The sequence below is a fragment of the Nanorana parkeri genome, unplaced genomic scaffold (assembly GCF_000935625.1).
Source record: "Nanorana parkeri isolate BGI_ZX_2015 unplaced genomic scaffold, ASM93562v1 scaffold78, whole genome shotgun sequence".
Classification (NCBI taxonomy): domain Eukaryota; kingdom Metazoa; phylum Chordata; class Amphibia; order Anura; family Dicroglossidae; genus Nanorana; species Nanorana parkeri.
Window position 1 is genome coordinate 509,842 of NW_017306346.1, and position 20,910 is coordinate 530,751.

General features: G+C 35.5%; 1 protein-coding gene across 7 annotated transcripts in view; it reads left to right on the plus strand.

Moving 5' to 3' along the window:
- NRG1 (neuregulin 1) overlaps positions 1-20,910 on the plus strand; it is an 89,622-nt gene that overhangs the window by 39,703 nt on the left and 29,009 nt on the right. For 2 of the 7 annotated variants that reach the window (XM_018576846.1, XM_018576847.1), the window contains exon 2: positions 3,932-3,943. The exons of the other annotated variants lie outside the window; for them this stretch is intronic. In XM_018576846.1, the coding sequence (XP_018432348.1) occupies positions 3,932-3,943 (12 nt within the window). The remainder of the gene's footprint in view (positions 1-3,931; positions 3,944-20,910) is intronic. 7 annotated transcript variants of the gene reach the window in all.

The window sequence follows — 20,910 nt, forward strand, 5'->3', positions numbered from 1 at the left end:
TTTCAGCACCTGAACTCTGGACAAAAAAAAACTTTTCATTTAAATGTATTCCTCAATAGCCACACATGGTATAAACTTTGTGTGACCAGATGCCTTTGCAAACCCACTTCTTGCCTTGCTAAGTAGCGGTGACATCATCACTGTGTTGCACATAGCCTGTGGGAGGGATCCATCAGGTCCAGTGACTACAGGCTGCATGAGGAAACTTCAGCAGGGGGCGGATTCAAGACCAGTCACCCTGCACAAAGAGCGAGCAGCAGGAAGTTAATTACAGGAAGTTCCTGCACAAAGGCAAAGTTGTACATTGGATTACGGTACAGATCTGGAAGAAATATACAAAGAACACTAAGTTTCAAGTAAGAATACACATAACTCTTGTATTTTGACAATATTTTCTTATCCTGGGGTTCCGCTTTCAAAAATGCCTGTTGTTTACTGTAATATCCAGTTTGGATTTGCTATTCCAATAGAGAAAATAAACATTTGAGGCTATATCTCCTACGTCTTTTTTTATTATTATTTATTTATTACTTGTTTACTAGTTATTAACAATTTGGTGTGGGGTTTGTGTGGTTTTTAAAAAAAATTGTAGGTCAGTCCTGCAAAATGTTGACTCTCGTAGCAGATGTCTAGTCAGATAGATAGGATCTTACATCCTAATGAGGGATTGACACATATTAAAAAAATCTTTCACACAAGCACAGAAGTCTGGTATTTTCAGTTTTTAGTCATTAAGTAAACATTTTTTGTAAGCATAAACTTGATAAGATCACAGTCTACTATATTATTTTTAATGTCTGCATTTCTCTGACATTCCTGTGCACTGATAGTGTCTTTTTATGGCAGCCTAAGTGCAATTTAAAGTACACAATGTTTCCTATTTCTTAGGATAAATATATCTGCTTGTTCTCCATCTGCCTTGTGCTGAAGAATTCCAGATGAGCAGTAGATAACTGGTTGCGTGATTAAAGTGGAACTCTATCCAGTATTCTTTTCCTCATTTATTATAGGGTTCAATGAAAGCCTTGGTCGTGTTGGTATTGCTGTTTGTGTCACATTGAGGGATATTTGTACTTACCTCCTCCCCCAGTGACCGTGCTCTCCAGTGAGGGCACAGATCATTTTAACATAAAATAAGTAGTTGTGTTTTAAAGCAGAACTCCAGGCCAAAGTAACAAGATAAAAAGAAATAGCCAATTAAATTGTAAAATTGAAAAGTAGCTTTTGTTGCAATTTTCAATTTCAATCCAAGACACTCCCCACAATACTTCTTTACTGCCCCAAATGTCCACAGTATGATGGCCAGCATCATTCAATCCACTTCCTCTGAGCTCAGACCTTTAATGATGTACTACGGTACTTATTACAGAGCTGCATTCATTTGTGTCTTATACAGTATATCTACCAAGAGTTCAGCTTTAACTGTGTGTTGCTGCTTTCTGTAAGTTTGCTGAGTTAAGCTGTGAGACATTAGGCCTCATTCATACGACCATGCACTGTCAAGAAGTGTATTTCTGTGCTCAGGAAACCTTTTTACACAAGCAACCTGAACAAATCAATGACAGGCTGACAGATGCTTTGGCTGTATGCACATATGAGCAGTTACATGTATACAGGGACAGATGGGCAGCTCTGTATGCTCATTGATTTGGTGTATGTGTATATTGTGGGCAATATCTTGTTATGCATGGAAAGGGTATATCATATATTGTTCTACTCTTAAAAGTTCCTAGATGAATTACCCCTGTAGCTGAATCCTGTGACCTGTTGCTTATTTGTATTGTGTTTTGTATGCTAGCATGATATTTGATCCTACATATTATTTAGAACATAGTTAGCTCCTGCAGTCATCCTCAGTATCTAACGTGTGGAGATATTTACTAGCAGGTTGGCTCCCTGCCAGTTGCCTAATGGATCGTGCAACAGTCAATTTCATTCATCCTTTAAGCAAAGTCACTCTGGGTGATGGCACATCATTTCCTTTCATGTGAATTTCTTGGCTAGTATTGCTGTCAAGCATGATCTAAGGCACATGTGTCAAACTCAAGGCCCAGGGGTCGAATCTGGCCCACCAGGCCATTTCCTAGACTTCTACTTTCAGATCTAGGTATTAAGTTATTACTAAAACCAGTGATAATCGAATGCAGAGGCAATTATGATAAAGATTAGATACATTATATAGTCTTACAGATACCTTTGAGGGCAACCATAATGTCGATGTGGCCCATGATTAAATTGAGTTTGACACCCATGATCTAAGGTATATGTTTGAGAAGTTAGCACCATGCATTGTTCAGAAAACAAAATGTGTAGATTTTTTAGCTCTTTTTGAAAGGTAAAAAAATTAAAATTATTGATCCTATTGCATGTTTTACTCCTCTGTATACCTTTTCCACAACCTTTAAAAATTTACCACTTCTAGATTTTAGTTGTGAGTGCTTACTTTGGTGCAACAAGATACAAACTGCATGATTCTCTACACAGTGAAGTGCAGTGAAAAAAGAGACAATTCATTGAATGTTAGTCAATTCTTGTCCACAAGTCAAACTGGTCATTTACTAAAGTAGAATGTGTGTGCACTTCAAACATCCAATCTGTTTTTTCTTTTTCAAATTGTTTTAAAATTTCCCTGCACATAATTGAATGTTAGAAGTGCCCACAGGTTTATTTACACATTTTGAGTAGATAAGGAAGACATACATTTGACATAATGTGGTACAGAAGCAGAATTCCTAATAAGTCAGGAACATTAAATGTGTTATTATTTTGATGAAGGTCGCAGACTGGGATCTTCCTACTACTTTAGTACATTTACATGGTGGCTGCACAAATATTAAAGATAATTTATGCCTTATTTATTGGGCAAAAACACAATGGCTTGTAGAATGTTTTTAGTGATCATCTGACTTTTATGAAATATGGTCTGATTGTTCGAAGGGGTACTGTAAAGTCCTCATTATTATTGCTATTTTAACTGTCTTACTATATACCGTATATACTCGAGTATAAGCCAAGTTTTTCAGCACATTTTTTGTGCTGAAAAATGCCCCCCTCGGCCTATACTCGAGTCAGCGTCTCGAGAACTGAGGAAAGTGAGTACACTGGTCAGGTTTCTTCTTACTTACCTCGCCGAGTGTCGCGTCACTGCTGCTCCGGTGGGCGGCGCTCCGAGCGGGGTCATCTGGCAGTCATTCTTTTTGTTCATTGTGATAGGTTTTGCATAACATACTTGTGTTTGATTTTCTTATTACTTCCTAAAGATTTGTGTCTTAAGAAAACATTTAATTCTTCATTTAGCATAGTGCTAGAAGCAGAAATGTAAGGCCAGGTGTGTAAGCTTGTTAGTAGGCAGTCTGTGCTCTTCCACGTTGTGAGTCAGCAATCTTCAGCATTCCTGCTAGCCTGAGTTTTTTTCAAAGTTAAATAGAACCATTTATTTTACAGAAATAGTATTTTTCCTGGGGCAGCATATATATGAATGGTTTTCTTTTCTTGCCATGCCTCAGGTTATATTATATCCATAAGAACATTCCAACACGTGCCTGGCAGTCAGTTAAGTAAGTCAGTGAATATTGATATCATTTGTCTTAATAAAGGTAAATATATTCAGGATTATTACATTGAATGAATAAATCTGTGGTTCTGCAGACCATTGGACCATTATTTATGCGCATAGTTCAAAACAAACATTAGGATGGAAATAACCTAACAGATCCTTCCACCATGCTAATTCATATTAACCACATTTGGCTGTCAATAGGTAGGCTCAGGGACAGAAAAAGTTAGAAAAAATATTGACCATTCTTGTTGTAATTAATATTTGCATAATAGAACATCTGGGTGTTAGGGATACCTTGGATATCTGAATATGAAGCAAGCAGGGATATGGAGATGTCTACTATATGGACCTGAAACAACCTTACAAGGTAAGGTGAGACCACAGGTTCACTTTACAGGAAAACTAGGCTAAGAGGTGCATTTTGGCTGCCATTGCTCACCTCTTCTGATAAGCTGATTGGTTCCTCTGAACCTGGGTCAGCAGATATATAGGCAGAGCATTGTATGAATAGTTTCATCTGATCTTGCCCTAACACAGGTTCACTGATCTGAATCAAAATGTACTGTATGTGTTTTGTTACATGTTTATCAACATAACTGGGTATTAAAACAATAAGAACATTTTGATTGATTAGCTAACAGGTTGAGTTTTTTTAGACTTAATCCCCCAAGTAAATGTGTGTTCTTAACATTGGCATCCTAAAGATTTGACCATATGCACGTATGGAAATTTGTATTAAAAAGCCTACCCAATCTGTGCCTGAGTTAGACCAAACAGAGCAATTCTAAATATATACCAACTTTATATAGTGCTCCAATTCTGTACCAAACACTATCAAAATCTTCTTTATCTGTATACAGTGAACCAGTGTTGTATGTAAGGAATGTACAATTCCAACCAGAACATCTGTTAGCAGCCAGTCAGTATACGGGCATGTGGTTGATGATTTCCAGCTCTATGTAAAGGTAAACTTAAAGGCATATCAGCTTAGCTATCAAAACACTTGATAACAGCTCATTACCATCTTTCTTTTTTTTAAATTTAATAATGATGTTTCTTCATTTCCACTTCAGCATTGCACTATAATATGCAACATATTTGGGTTCATTAGTTCAAGACTGACTTCTTGCAGTTGTCATCCTAGAAGGATTCATTGACACCACCGACATTTGTGAGTGGTGCTCAAAATAAGTGCACATTAATGTAATTCTCAGTTTACAGATTGTCAAACAGTTATTGTAGACTTCTAAATTCTGAATGGCTAGTTCAGTAAAGGAGTGTAAACAGATGTAACGGTATTCAAAATATGTAATAACCTACTGCAATTCATTGTTTTATTATATTGAGGTCAGGTCATTGAAAGATGAATTCAGATAGGTCACAATGGGTTATTGCAGTTTATACATTGCCTTTCTCTTCCACAGATTATATACCAGCATCCTTTCTCTGATTATAATTGTGTATAATATGTCATATAATTTGTAATTTAGACACACTATGCTTTGTTTAATTTGCATTGTTTCAGGCACTGCATGAATTGTGTGTACATCTTCTACTTATAACTTGTATAAACTAGGTTTCTTTGCTTTAAGGAAAATCTTGCTACTAAGCCACTTAGACTAATTAAGTAATCATTAAAAATGGAACTGGTCCACTTCCTTCTGGTCTGTTGGTGACATTGATGGAGTGTTTCTCCATGACCCCGATGGCACAAAATTGAATCATTAAATTAGGCCAGTTGTAAAGACCCAGATACCGATTAAGTGAACAGCTTGCAATTTTGTGGTGATTAATTTTGTTTTAATGTAAATCTGGTCCTTAAGCAACTTTATAGTTTCATGCAAAAGAATAGATGTGTTAGATTGTCAATTATTTTGGTTATATTACATCTTTCAAGAAATATTTAGCTTAACTTTGAATAGTGCAGGATTAGAATGCAAGCTGAGATAAGGTGAGAGCTGAGAAAACCTAGACTTCCATATACAAACTCATACCGCTTCCTGGCAAAAATTAACTACAGCATAACAGAGTAATAGTAGTTATTAAATTAGAATACCAAACAAGGGTGTTCATGTCCATATTTTCTACCTGTCACATGAATGTGGGAAATAATTTTATTATAATGGGGAAAGTAGCATGTAGGTGTCATTCTATGGTGACTGCAGCCCATTAGAATAAAGCTTTGACAGGAAAGCATTTAGAATAACAGAATGGTCCCTATCATAAATATCAGCCTAAGCTTAAGATGCAGGGGGGGTTGATTAACTAAAGGCAAATAAGATGAAAGGGAATTTGCAGTTTGTTGGGGTTAGTTTTGCCATAACTTAGTGAATAAGGGGAAGCTCTGCTGAAATCCATCATCCAACCATGTGTAAGCACATATACTGTTTTTTTTTTCCTTGCACCTGATTGGGTATTCTTTGCAAAGGGAGATTTTAGCACATTCACCAAGCTAAGTGAAGATTCATCTGCAAAGTGTAAATACTCTTGCGAAGTGAACTCATACCGCTTCCTGGCAAAAATTAACTACAGCATAACAGAGTAATAGTAGTTATTAAATTCAGGACAAAAGAAATCTGGAACAGTAGTCCACACAAATCAATTAAAACGTTAAAGTTAAAAAGTTATGGCAAGATTTGGATTGATGTGTATAATCTCTCCCTATTTTTTAGCACTTGTTATATGGCCAGAGATGTATAGTGTTAGAAGGAAACATGACACCATCTCAGATGGGTTTATATTATACTGTTAGATAGTCATAGTGCCTGCCCTCTGTTTTAAGCACCCAACTCTTTGTCATGTTTGAAGTTTAAACCACATTTTATGTAAGCTTTATAATGTCTTGTAACATAATGTGAAACAAAGTGAGAAGCATCTCCTTGTTCTTTGTAGGCTTGTCTCCAACTTCAAACGCTTACTATACAACAATGGGAGTTAGTTCTTAGCATACATATTGATTGATTGAAGTATTTATAACTAGTTACCAGATATTTAGCAGGATCTTTATCTCCATAATTTAAATTCAACCCCAGAGATTTTTTTTTAATTGACAAATCTTATTTTTTTTTTTACTTTTTACTTTTTCTCTACTTACTTGCATTTGTACTTTTGAATACTATTTGATGCAACTTCTAAACATGAGAGCTGGATTTATGTATTTATTAAAGCTATTTCCTGATAATAGGCCCGGAGACAACAATATTCTTTTGGAGTCTGAAATGAAATAAACCACTGAGCCCAGTTTGTGTCATAATTATCTTGCTTTAGGGGGTATTAATGAATATTCCGGGCAGTTTGGCCCTAGCGCCTAACCTGTTTCCGCTACTCATTAATCTCTGTAGTGGCTTGATTTTCCTATATGTAAAGACAAAGGAGAATGCCCAAGCCAACATTTTTATAGTGCTATCTGTTGACATTGTGTCATTCCTTCATATGACTGGCATAGGCACTGTGCTTCCAGAATGTTCAGTGTCATAGGTCATCTGCAATGTATATGATAAGCAATACCGGAGGTGGAAAGTGCCACACAGTGCTATCTGTGCACATGTGCTTCTTGTTTATTTTATTGTTAGTCACTAAAATATATCCAGAGACAAATAATTGTACAGTAGACTGCTACAACCCGGTGATCGTTTGAAGAGCGCAACAGTGTAGAAGAAGCAGCCAATCTCAGTATATAAAACTTGTGATCTGTGTAGTTAGTTTACAACTAAATGTGGTATGTGAATTGCCAATTTTATTATGTGCATTGATATTCCACACTGTATATATCTATATATATATGTATACTGTATATACTGTATATGTGTGTGTGTGTATATATATATATATATATATACACACAGAAGTCTACAAAGAATAACACAATACACCAAAAAGAGCAAACACCTGCTGAAGTCCCAAAAAACTTTTATGTACATTTTTATACATTTTTCTGTTTTTTTTTTTCCTTTTTCATCATATAATGTATGACCATAATCACAAATGATGTAATTTTTAAAAAGTTACAAAAATACCTCCCATTTTTTGTCAATGGTTTTCACATTTTTGAGTATCTGGTTGAATTTGTTTAAAAAGTAGAAAAAAAGATCAAAAAAGCAACTTGGGTACTTTTTAACACTGATTACTATCTCTGCATTTTTTAAGTTGCTATCTGAGGTCTAAAAACCCTAAAACCTGAACCAAAAAATCCCAGAAAAAAAGAAAACTTTATCTATCTATCTATCCTATCTATCTATCTATCTATCTATCTATCTATCTATCTATCTATCTATCTAATATGTGTGTGTGTCTATATATCTATGTATATATCTATGTATGTATATAAAATCTGTAGCAAAGCACTATGCAACATTAATTCATTATTTTGCTCCACAATATAGTATGTTAGTTGGGTGAGTGGATTTAAGAAACCATCCTGCGATCAGATTTGATCTTTTAGCCCTTTTCTTGAATTTAAAATTAGAATACCAAACAAGGGTGTTCATGTCCATATTTTCTACCTGTCACATGAATGTGGGAAATAATTTTATTATAATGGGGAAAGTAGCATGTAGGTGTCATTCTATGGTGACTGCAGCCCATTAGAATAAAGCTTTGACAGGAAAGCATTTAGAATAACAGAATGGTCCCTATCATAAATATCAGCCTAAGCTTAAGATGCAGGGGGGGGTTGATTAACTAAAGGCAAATAAGATGAAAGGGAATTTGCAGTTTGTTGGGGTTAGTTTTGCCATAACTTAGTGAATAAGGGGAAGCTCTGCTGAAATCCATCATCCAACCATGTGTAAGCACATATACTGTTTTTTTTTCCTTGCACCTGATTGGGTATTCTTTGCAAAGGGAGATTTTAGCACATTCACCAAGCTAAGTGAAGATTCATCTGCAAAGTGTAAATACTCTTGCGAAGTGAACAGCCTGTCTGCGTTTAGTAAATCAACCTTTTGGCTTTTTCAACATGTGTACTTAAAGTGCAGAGATTTTTGTGTTAACTAAAAGGGGTTTATTGAAGTAATTCACTAAAATGTGCATGACATTTTAACTGGAAAAAGCACCAGTTTATCCGACCGAAAAACTAATTTGCAGGGTCTAGGTTCTGTCTAACATCTATTGCTCCTGAACCTTCCTTGTCAGAAAGAGCCAGGGGTCCACATCGAAGGATAAAATGATGGATTCTGAATCTTCCAATGATCAGCCTTTTTCAGATTTGGTATATTTGGATTTTTACAATGGGTTACTGGAACATGATGCTTTTGCAACTGGGTTTAAAATATAGCATCAGAAATGAAACCTTCCATGTTCAGAATTTTAAACTTCTGGCAAACCATGTTATATAAACAAAAAATTTACTTTTTGGAAAAATAAATACAATGCACACGAAACACATTTTACATGTTCATATGGTATCTAAGCAAAAAAAAGCCTCTTTTTTTAGCCAGCAGCTACACAAAACAGTCAGTATTGTGCAAGGACAGTGCTCAGCAATAGCTCCTTGCACAAAAACTTATATAAAACAGTACATCAAACTTATATCAAAGGGTCAATAGAAGTACCCTTTGTTTTACTATTTGGTTTCGTTAACACAATTACATTTGTGCCTTGTCATGTTTTTGAATTGCTGTTACATTAAAACAGATACACTGAAACTGTTTTACTGAACATATAAATATTATTACAGTGAAGAAGAATACGAAATCATTCTAACTAATAGATATTATTTCATAAAAGAAAGTAGACAAGGTCATACTGGTCTAGTAGAAATGAAAATCATTCACTGGTAGACGCCAGCCTTATTTTTATTGATCTGTAGGTCAGGACTTTAGCTGCAGCTGGTAGCTTAACAATTTCACACATTGACAAGTTAACAATGCTAATGCATATTATCCTCAGGTCAAGGAAGAGACATATATTTGAGTCATACTAAGAAATACATACTGTTAACTACTTAACGTGTTGATTGCCTTCTACTGAAGATGTAGTCAAATTTATAGTATGAACATTTGGCTGACCCTGGGGAAGCACGTAGTACCAATTTCCATATATGGATGTAAACCAGGAGGTTTTTGGTTAAAGTGGAACTTAACGTTAAAAGTAAAAATGTGCAAGCAGGTTTTTTATTGCAGAAGAGACATACCATGTCTCTTCTGCAATACAACATTCTTACCTGGCTGTTTGCAAGCTTTCTTAGAATGTAAATTCTTGGCATGCCACGGTGCGGGGGAGAATTAACTTCCATGCATATGTGCAGGAATTACACCATCTCAGCCTAGGCCATCAAGATGGCCAAAAAATGGATCTTATTTGTGTATCACTCATCTGTAGATCCTCAAATCATCTCTGAATTGGTGCTGACACTGCCCTTCCTTCTGGAGGGTGGCTACTTTTGTTCCCCATGGTCTCTGTGAGTGTTGTAAAATAGCCACCACTCCAAACTCACTCCCGTGATGGACTATAATCTCATGTTTAGTTTACTACTTTGTATTGAGATTGTAGTCCATCATGGGAGCGAGCTTGGAGGGGTGGCTACTTTACAACACACACAGGGACCATGGGGAACAAAAGTAGCCACCCTCCAGAAGGAAGGGCAGTGTCAGCACCAATTCAGAGATGATTTGAGGATCTACAGTCGAGTGATACACAAATAAGCTACATTTTTGTTAATAGGTAAGGTACTTAAATGCATTTTTAAGATTTAACTCCTGAAATTAGTGTAATTTTAAAGTACATTCAGAGCTATAGTAACTAAACATTTACATGAATTGATCTGTACAGTACATATAGTTTATCTTTCTCAATAGTACTTTTGTTTCTCTTTCTCAATAGTACTTTTCTAACCAATAATGATTTACAAAACTTCTAATCTATTAGTGCCACTCGGCACCCTTTGGCAGATTATGCAGTTACATTTTAAACATAGTGGGGCTTAAATAATCTAAATCAAAATAGTCCTATATTGTCTCAAAGTGCTGTATGCAGTTAGCTACAAGCATATCAGTAGCTTCCACTGTCCTTGATTTCTACATTAAGCTTCAGTATTTTGTAAGGATTTCTACATTGATTTCAGTGCCCTCAGTGTGGAAGGAAAATGCATGAAACAGCTCTAATGGATTGTAATAAAATACACCAAATAAAGACAAAGTCTATTTTTGTATTACCTTCTTCAGCACATTGTATGTAGCTTGACCTTGATGTTGATATTTTTTTTTGCTGTAAACAGAAAAAGTCTTTCTATTCTTCAAAAATAATTCATCATAATTTAAATGTTTATACCAAGAAGAAAATTAAAAAGAAAAACATTATTTTAAAAAATGGAATCTCTTGTAATTGTTATGTAACATGTATGTTTTTGTTATATTAACTGGCTTATATATCTCAGCATAAAGAGGGGGCTGAGATACATCTGTCCATATGTATCTCTCCACATATAAATGATGGATGCCATTATTTACAATGAAAAGCTGAAGGAATTGACCATTTTCTAACAAGCTTGAGAACCAGTGCTTTTGATGGTAGTGAGTGCATTTTATCATCCCCAAGAGTAGCCCAATGCAACAGGGAAATGATTGGAAGCATTTGTCATTGACCTGTAGGTTAGTCCTAAGTGGCCCAATAGACCAACAAAAGAATGTTAAAAGTTTTAGATGTATTAATGGATTAATGAGATATTGGAACTGATTAGGTATTTAAAATGAACCAGCAATTCTTTACGGATATAATACCTTGTCATTTTCACTGCTTTGTTTTCCCTCTTACATTACTGGGTGCAAGAGATAGAGAATCAAAGATAGAGAAAGGACAAGCCAAACACAGAGAAGTCAGAATTTTTAGAATAGAAGAATAGAAAAGTGATAGCAATTTCAAAGATGGGAGAAAATTGCAGATCCCTAAACTCTATTGTTGTAGTTACCTGTAAGAAAGCCCACACAATGTGAGCCACTCTCAGAATGTTAACTGGAACATCTGTAAGTTGACATTAGCTTCATTCATCAACATCTTTCTTTTGGTTAAAATAAAATTGTACTGCAGATGGAAGTAGTTTTGCAGTTTATAGTGGACAGATTGGAAAAGTAAGCTGATTTCAAAAACAGTATTGATCACATCAGATGTACTGATTCATCTGTATGCAGAAACATATCTTCAGCCAACTGGATTATGATGGTTTTTTTTAAATACTTGATTAAACATTTTAACAATTTGGAGTCAATCCATGTGGTCAATGGAGTTGTTCTTGAATAATGTACAGAAAATTCTGATATTCTTATATAGAAGCAATACGTCCCACTATCCCACTATCCTTGTCCTTCATATATATTTACCTGTTGAAATATGTATTTTATAGGTTATTTAAATTGCATTAAAATGGATGAGCGTTGCTCACTCATGTATTAATTCATTACATACATTTATACAGTAGACATGTACACATTTTGTAAATCCAGACACCAAAACTGATTAAGAAAGTAATTCTCCAAGACAAATAAAAGACTAATGCTGACAATTTGAAACCCAGGTTTGTATTACAACTATATTAGTCATTTTTACAGGGTTAGTTTAGTAAACCATTGATCCATGTTAAGCACCATGGTTTAGTCTGAAGAAGAATAATAATGAGTAAAGTCCTTCTTTGTTTTCATAACATCTAAGTGAGTGATGACTTACCCCTATAATATATAGTAATGGTAAAATCAGAACTTAAGCTAATGAATTTGTTAGTTCCACTATTGTTCTTTGTGGCCAGCAGACCATGACCATGAAGTATTTATGTCTCTAAACTGAAGCAGGAATTTGTATCTTTTTCTCATTATTTAGAAAGTAAGGATCTAGTTCAGTGCAATTTCACATTAGAAATGGAGATGAAATATTTCCAACCTGCAGAAGTTTTGAAGAGATGAAAAGGAGATTGAAGATATACTAAGCTTAAATGCTGGCCTAGCACATTTTCAGTGAACTATGAACTGTCTAACTTGTTGGATTTGAAATACCTTCATGGCTCACTTAATGCAGTTCCCCTACAATGAAATTGAGCTAAGACAGTTGTTGGCCTAACACACACTGATTGCAGTTAATACAGTTTGGAGGTGACTTATTCTGAACTGTAAACATATAATGATGTACTAGGTCAATCTGATGTATCACTGCAATTTGAAACATTAAACAGATTGCCTTTCTATACTTTATTTTTTTTGTAAGACAAAGGTTATTGCTAACGTTCTGTACAGATTCGATTATAGAATAGGGATTAATGTTAAAAGAGGAGTAGACAATGTTCAGTTAGCAAAGTGAACATGCACTTTGCTTAGTAAATATGGTGACATTGTGTTCATTTTGAATACCCAATCATGTGCAAGGGAAATATAAAACAGCATGTGTTCTTGGATGATTGGATGATTTTAGTAAAAATAGCTTTACCCTTTTTGTTTATTTAAGTAAGGTACAGCCAAGGGTATATTTTCCAAATAATGTTTTGCAACCTTAGCATTCTGAAATAATGAATGACTAATGAAATCCCACATTCATTAATACTGTATGCTGAGAACAAATACATAAATACAAAAGGCTTCTTTTTTCTATGTGTGATACGGGTCACCAGCATATCCTATTCATCAGCATGGCCTTATTATACTTAACTGATTAGAATACTAAACATTCTATAAGCCCAGAGCTTTGACTCTTACCAGCTGCCATTTTCTGGTTAAAGAATTAGAACTAATTAAATGACCATAAACTCTCTATCTGCTGCCAGTGCTATGTCTTCTGCAAATGACCTCAGTGTCCTGGTGTTGGCTTTCTTGAGAAAATGACCCCTGGAAGACCTTAAAGTCTAAATAATGCCATTAAAGTGGAGTTGGTGATGGTCGTAAACAAATGTATCCAGTGCTTGAAAGTAAATATCTGTATGGAAGGAAACGCCAAACAAGCCACTATATACTACTGCATATGCTTTGTCCCAGAAGACAGAAATACACATCTCAGAGTACTAGTGGAAAGGTAACAAAACCATCAGTACAAGCATAAAGACTGCCTTGAAAACCCAAATTTAAAATGCCCCAGAGTACAAAGAGAAAAAAGCAAATAGTTGTATACCTCTATTTACCACATACAATCCAGCACTAGAAGGAATAAGAAGATAATTAAAAAGTTGCAACCCATTATAACAGAGAATAAACTCTGAAAATGAATACGCTGGAACATCATTCTGACTACATGGACACAAAGGAACAAAGCCTTGCAACAATAATTGCTGCAAACTGTGCAGCCATGTGAATCAAGTGTTACTCGTACAAAAGGAACCTTCCGTATTACTGGATCTTAAATCAGCACCTCCAGTAATATGGTGTTCCTCATTTAATGCAGCAAGTGCAACCAGGGATGTTCCATTATTTCCCACTTTGCAAGGGAATCTGCACTTTGCAGGGCAAGTTTCCCCTGAGCTTAGTAATTGAGTTGAAGCTCAGCTGACTTCCATCATCTAATCATGTGCAAGCAAAAATATTTTTTTTTAGTTTCCATGCTAGTGAATATGTATTCTTTGCAAACTAAAATGTCACCACTTTCACTAAGCTAAGGGAAAACTTCCTCTGCAAAGTGAAAACTCCTTTGCAAAGTGAGCAGCCTATTTGCTTTTAGTAAATCAACCTCAATTAATCTACAAAGGCATAGCATGCAAGAACATAAGGAAGATGATTGCGGAACACCATTGGGGCAACTTACATCTATACCACTTTATGCATGAGTGTTTTTGGTTCTGAAAAAAACTTAAAAAATACTCAGGAAAGGAAAACCTTTGTACTGTGAATAACAATTCTTTTGACGCAAGAGAGAATTAACTAAATGTGGACCTCATTTTTCTAAATCACTATCAAATTGTGCTTTGTGTTTCAATGCTGCCGAGGTCGAGAAGAAGGGGGTAGACCCCTGAAATCTTGTCCTGAAACTGTAACTAGCCCAAATAAAAAAAGTATCACTCTACAGTAACCAAATGTGTTGCACGGAAGAAAAATATAAGAGACTGAAAATATTGGACAGCAATAGCCTTATCCTATAAAGTGAAAATGTTCACTTTATAGGAGGGTCCATAAGCAGTGTGTATTTCTTTGCATTCCCCATATGGCCGGACCAGCTGAGACTGTATGTTTTGAGTTGCTGAGCAATTTAAAAATGTACACAGGGATATGCATGCTCTCACTGCTCTCCATGTGACAGCACTCATTAGATGAAAGTCTGGCACCTTTGTCTGACTAGGAAGACAATAAAATATGTGTGGAGCCATAAAACTTTGCCCTGCCACTATAATTGTTTCTGAGATTAGCTTTAGGCATGTTACCCCCCTTTCTTTTTGTATTACCCAAACCAAGAATGCTCCTGTTATTAGAGCATTATTTTATAGGGGAGAAATTGGCCCTAGAGACATCAGTAGATCCACCAATTCAATAATGTTTGTGACCCCATGAGTCCAATAAACTGACATGTGCTTGGAATAGCCATTGTAGATTCATGCCAGCATTCAAATTCCTTTGATAGTCTTTTGTCTGTTTTCTGTTTAGATCAAGAGTAAGCAACATGTTTACACCACCATAATATAGATATAACTGTTTGACTACCCCTTTCTTAAATTAGAGCAATCTTTTATGAAATCTTGATTCTTCCTGATAGCCGTTGCAGAAGATAATACACAGAATTTCAGATACTGACTTTAGATTTAAAACTATTTGCCCACATCATGAAATCACCTAGCATGAAAGGCCAATATAGTTATAGCCATGTATATTTAACTGGATTAGATATGTATGGTTTGTAAATTTGTGTCAATTAAAAGAATAAAAAGCAAAATCAGGGGTACTGGTACAGGAATAAATGAATGCGTATTACTTAGTGTTATAATCCTTTAAACATAGCATGTGAATACTGGAAAGAAGGCTTGTGAATAACATGAAACAACATGTAAATGTGACTGACACCAAGACTGCTCTTTGCCTGGAATAATCCTGTTAAATCTGGATTTGCTCAGAGACAAAGAACATAACAGTTTAACTCATTCAAAACCCTTTTCTGTGTGAAAGCAAAGAAAGTTGCAGTACTTACTTTGACGTGTGTCTCTGAGCATTTGATAAACGAGGAAACTATGACTTAGCTTGACTGTATTATGATTGCATGTGAATAATCTGTAAATGCAGAAAAGTGAATTGCTTAGTTTATACTGTTTATAAATGATTAATTTAGAATATGCTGGAGTGATGTGCTCACAGATATTCACATTTTATAGCGTGAACCATATCTAAGCAACTTTGGTTCCTCATCTCATTACCTAGTGGGGGGATCACAAAACCCGTACTCCTCTCCACAGAATCTTTTTGAAAAGTATCAGCTTTTAGCTCCACCTGGAGTCAGTCGAATAATACTGCATCTCATTCAAAAACTAGAAGTGTCACTGATGGAAATGAGTGATTAGATCCTTTTGGGTAGAGATATGTGGCAACACACGGCCAATGGATAATGTATTATCTTTTGCACATGCTCTGTAAACTTTTTAAAATGTATTTAAATAACATTTATATTCATTCAACATTGTTACCTTTCTGAATAGTACTCACCCAGAACACCAGTAACCTCTATGTATAAAGAGGTGGGCAGACCCCTAACAATGCCCACATATCTTTCAGCACTAAGAGGATGCTTTAAGAGCAATGGCCAAAAATATTTCTGGGATATGACTATCAGCTTGTTAAAATTAAATAAATAAAAAAGCTGTCAGAAAAACAGGTGGGTGAAAATGTGGTGGATGGGATTGTGGAAGCAGATCAGGAAAATAGGCAGTAAAGCAGATGTTAACTCACCTTTAGTCACTGATAATGATTTATGAAGTCCTGTCAAGTAGAATATTCCCTAATTAAATTAAATGTTTCTATTTATTAGCGGACTGATGAGTATTTGAGTAAAAATCTAAAGATAAAACTTCAGCAGACTTGTTGCCCTTAGTAACCTACCACATCTGTTGTATTTTAAATTGACTCCAGTGAAATATATGCATTTTTGTATTTTGTGTGTGGTACTATAAAATATATTTTCTTACAAATTACATCATCTCATACTTATTGAAAAAAGATTTCTGAAAAATTAGATCCAGATATATATTTTTGCAGAAAGCCAAACTAAAAACAGCGCAGTTAAAGAGTAAGAAAGTAAATGTAGGGTGTTTCAAGGTTACAGTTGGATATAAAACATCTGAACTTGTCCATAAGGTGTACAGAGTACAGGTATTTTACTAGGTAGCACTAATCCCGTTTTGCTATTAACTACCTCAAACATGGTGCAAAAATTTCCAGTAGGCGCTTTTTTATTTCTGGTTGTATTGTTGTAATGAGACGTGTTATCATGTGGTGGCAAACAAAGACGGGCATATGGGCACCCACTCATTTTAGCATGACATGAGCTCAAGGTTAAAGAGCCATTTCAATGAAACTAAGGCTGAAATCTCAGTCGACTCTAGCTAACTAGGGAGTGCTTCCATAGGGATGGTAAATTGTCTGTTAGCGATTTATACACTGGCAAGTTGTTGCCAGTGTCAAGATCAACAGTGTTATATGGCCCTTTGGGGAAGGTCTGGTTATTGTGCAATTATGAAATAAGCAGTTGCTTTATCAGTTATTGTTCTGAATACTTTTTACTTGGAAACTTAAATGTAAACATCACATTACCTAATCTGTCATGTTAAGAAATTATGTGGCTCTCTATTCTGAAATATATTCTTGTAAAGCTCATTTATACCTGCCAAGCTGAACCTGACAAAGAATGTCTCAGTCTTTATAATAACAGTGTGTATCTGCGCAGTGACTGGCCAGAGCAGTAGAATTTGCTCAGGAAATCCTGTGATAATGATTTGGCTAATCTGTACTCACAGAAGTCACAGTTGTCAAACCTGTCCATTCAGACTTGAAATATTGTAGCCGCATGTCTTTTTTCATAGTATATTTTGAACTAAAATTTAATCTGTGCAGGATAGTTTTCCCATGCAGTATTAAATTCTATTTATTTGTGTTTACAGAAGAAAATAATAATAAAATAATAATAAAAAGAGTCCTAATAATTGTAAATATTTTAAAAAAGATGGCATGGCTTAATTTAATGATATGCCTTTCCTAAAACCTACCTAATTGTTTTTAGTTTTACATAAACAGGAAAAGAAGTAAAATAGTTGTTAGGTTTCTGTTTCTGTCTGTGACCTAATTCGGGACATTTTATTTCACTTCCTGTCCCTGTGACACCTGTATAAGAAGAGGGGAGAGCAGTTGTCACCCACTAGGGGAGGTGCAAACAGAAACAAAAAAAACAGCACAAATATTAACCCTTACCCACTCTAGGTAGAATTCCCATCCATTCTTATCCTGACAGGAAGTTAAGGAATATATATCTAAAAAGGTCACCTAAAAAAAACTGACAAAGGCTTTCACCCTCCCCCCATGCTATCCAAAACCTAATAAATGTATTTTGTTGGAGTTTGGCTATAAGTTGTACTTGCCACTCATACACATTAGAGGGCAGCCATTGTTACAAGCAGCAGGGAATTGCTGGTTAAGAGCTGGGGGGAAGGGGGGTCGTTGGAGACTCCTGGTTATTAAATAGGTAATCTAAATGTATTGTGACTTCTATCTACATCTCAAAATATATTTGACCACCTGTATGGTTGCTTCTTAGCCATGTGGCTTCTTAAAAAATGAAATCAGCTTTCCATCCCCTATGATGAAGTCCATCATAGGGGATGGAAAGCTGATTTATTTTTTTACAAGCTAATTAAAGCATACAAGTCGTATGCTTTAATTAGTTTGTAAAATAAAATAAAATCAATAAAGATAAACTAAAACGGATACAGCTATAAGGTGGTATTATCTGTCCTCCATTATGGTCTATAGACAAACCCAATGCTTCTTAGTAAGCTGCACGCTAATGTCATGGCACAAGAACATTTAAAAAAAATGATGTTTAGAACTGCTTCAGGTAAGTTGTTGTCTGCTTATGTTTAAATGTACATGCTATCATACATTATTCTGCATGTTATTTTATCGGGAAAGCACACTTTGAAATATCTGGTATGCTAAATACAATAAAGTCACTTTCAATCTGTGTTTTCTCCTTCTTGGACATGCTTCCAGGAAATACATTGTCCAATATTATCTGCTCAGTGTTTGTCCTGCAGATAGTTTATCTGAGGCTTGTGCTGTGCTCATTCTTTGAGGGGGAAAAAGAAGAGTACATGCAAACAGAGCATTTTCTTGTGACTCTTCATTTGTGGCTGTATTCATAATCATATCTAAAACATGTGAAGCCTAAATTTTAAAATACATCCATAATAACTTGAACTTGAATAAACTGAATACAAGATAATTAGTATTAGGCCAGCCATAGATAAAAAAAGATGTCTATTTAAGAAAGATAAACACCAGCCTGCTTTTTGCAGGACTGGGATTGGCTGCTGTAATCAAGCGTACTTCAAGTAGATGTAAACCTTATCAGAAAAATCTCATATAAGCTTTAAAATGTGAATGTAATTTCAAAAGCCATGTTGTATGCATTCAAATCTGCAGCAATTAAATAATACCTAACAATCCTACCATGAAAATTCTTGTTCGGGCACTTCCTGTGCCTGTGAGGGTGACAGTGCTCTGTCCCTGTCTCCCAGCTGTGCTCCTGTGTTGTCACCCTGTCACATGGGCTTGTGATGGAGAATACAAGTGGCTATTCCAACACACATTGCACAGGATAATCCTCTGTTGTCATGATCAGTAAACCTGCCCTGAGAAATGCTGCAATGCAGCCTTGACTAGGCATATAGATAGGAAGGGACTGCACTGGGATGCTACAAAGGATTTTAAAGGAGATGATAACTCATTTTGTTTAAATGTTATATGTTAACGGTACGCAGTGCTTTAGCAACCTAAATGTCATCCAGATAATTGACTTCCGAAATATTGTATCATGCACTGTATTTGGGGGCAAGATTAGGCTGTTCATGGACACATTTTACTGTAGAACTCTGATTTCATAGATTATTTCAGATAACAGTAGAAAGGACAAACATGATGTTAAACATGCAGTAATCCATAGAAACTAACCATATGTCTTGTAGAGCAATAGATCAGAGCAAGGTTAATTTCTAGTTGTTGCTCTTAAATACTGCAGGTCTTACAATGCATTATGCCTTACCAAAATGGCTATTTTTTTAAAACCACATACATTTTTAAATACAGAAGAGAAACAGCTCCAGCCAAAATGGTGTACATGGAAGCTTTTTTATACTTTATTCAGTTGCGACACGTCATTGTTCATGAAAAATGTGCCTTGCCAACTGTTCTTCCTCATTCACCAACTCTGTGTGGCATGAGTTTTTATGCAAAATTTTTTCATTGCTAGCATGGTTTGAATTAGAGAAAACAGCATTATGTTGTCATCGGAGATTTGAGAATTAGAACATTTTTCATGGATCAGTTATGTTTTTCCACATCGTAATTAGTGATGGCCGTTTGTTGCAAATTGCTATGGAACGAAAGTGTCCTGTTCCCTGAGGCGATTTAATTTGTCTGTGTGAAGTCACATAGGGTATCTGGCAAAATATTTGATCACAGCTGCTCCTGCTATGGACACCAGTTTTGCTGGGAACTTATTTGAATAAAGTAAATGGGATGTCATTTGTCAAATATACAAAGTAGTCTAATAATCAATAAATACATTTTTCCAAATACAGCAAATTAATCTCTTAGTTTTACTTTATACATTGAAAGACCTTGTCCACTGGTTAAATATGCAAAATATTTTTATTCAATTTAATAAAGTATAATCTTACATATGAAAGTTTAAAGTAGAACTATGGCCTACCATTAAAAAAAAATTTGTTGCAGGACTTCATTTTAAGTTCATCTCCACTTACTGTTTTCCTTTAGTTTCAATGCAAACTCCTACAAATACGAGTTGAGCCTGCCAGTGAAGTTCACCAATGCAGCTTCCTAAAATGAGGCGGCAAAAATGCTGCACTTCCCCTGATTTCAAAGCAGAGTTGCTACTCTCATATAGGCTGTACCTGCTTGCACTACAGTCAAATGAAAAAATTTTGCAGTGGTGCATGCATGCAGCAGTGGAATATAGTCAGTCACTGATACTACTCCTCGCACATCTGGCATAAACTCTGCTATATAGCCGCTCATATCCCTATTCACCTGTTAAATAGCATTCAGAATATTACCTGCCTTTGTTGGTCCAGCTGAATGATAGGACCCACTCTTCTGGGGAAATATTGAAAATGAATATAGAGAGACAGGACCCCCCATATGACATATGATATTGTACAGTACCCCATGGTGGAT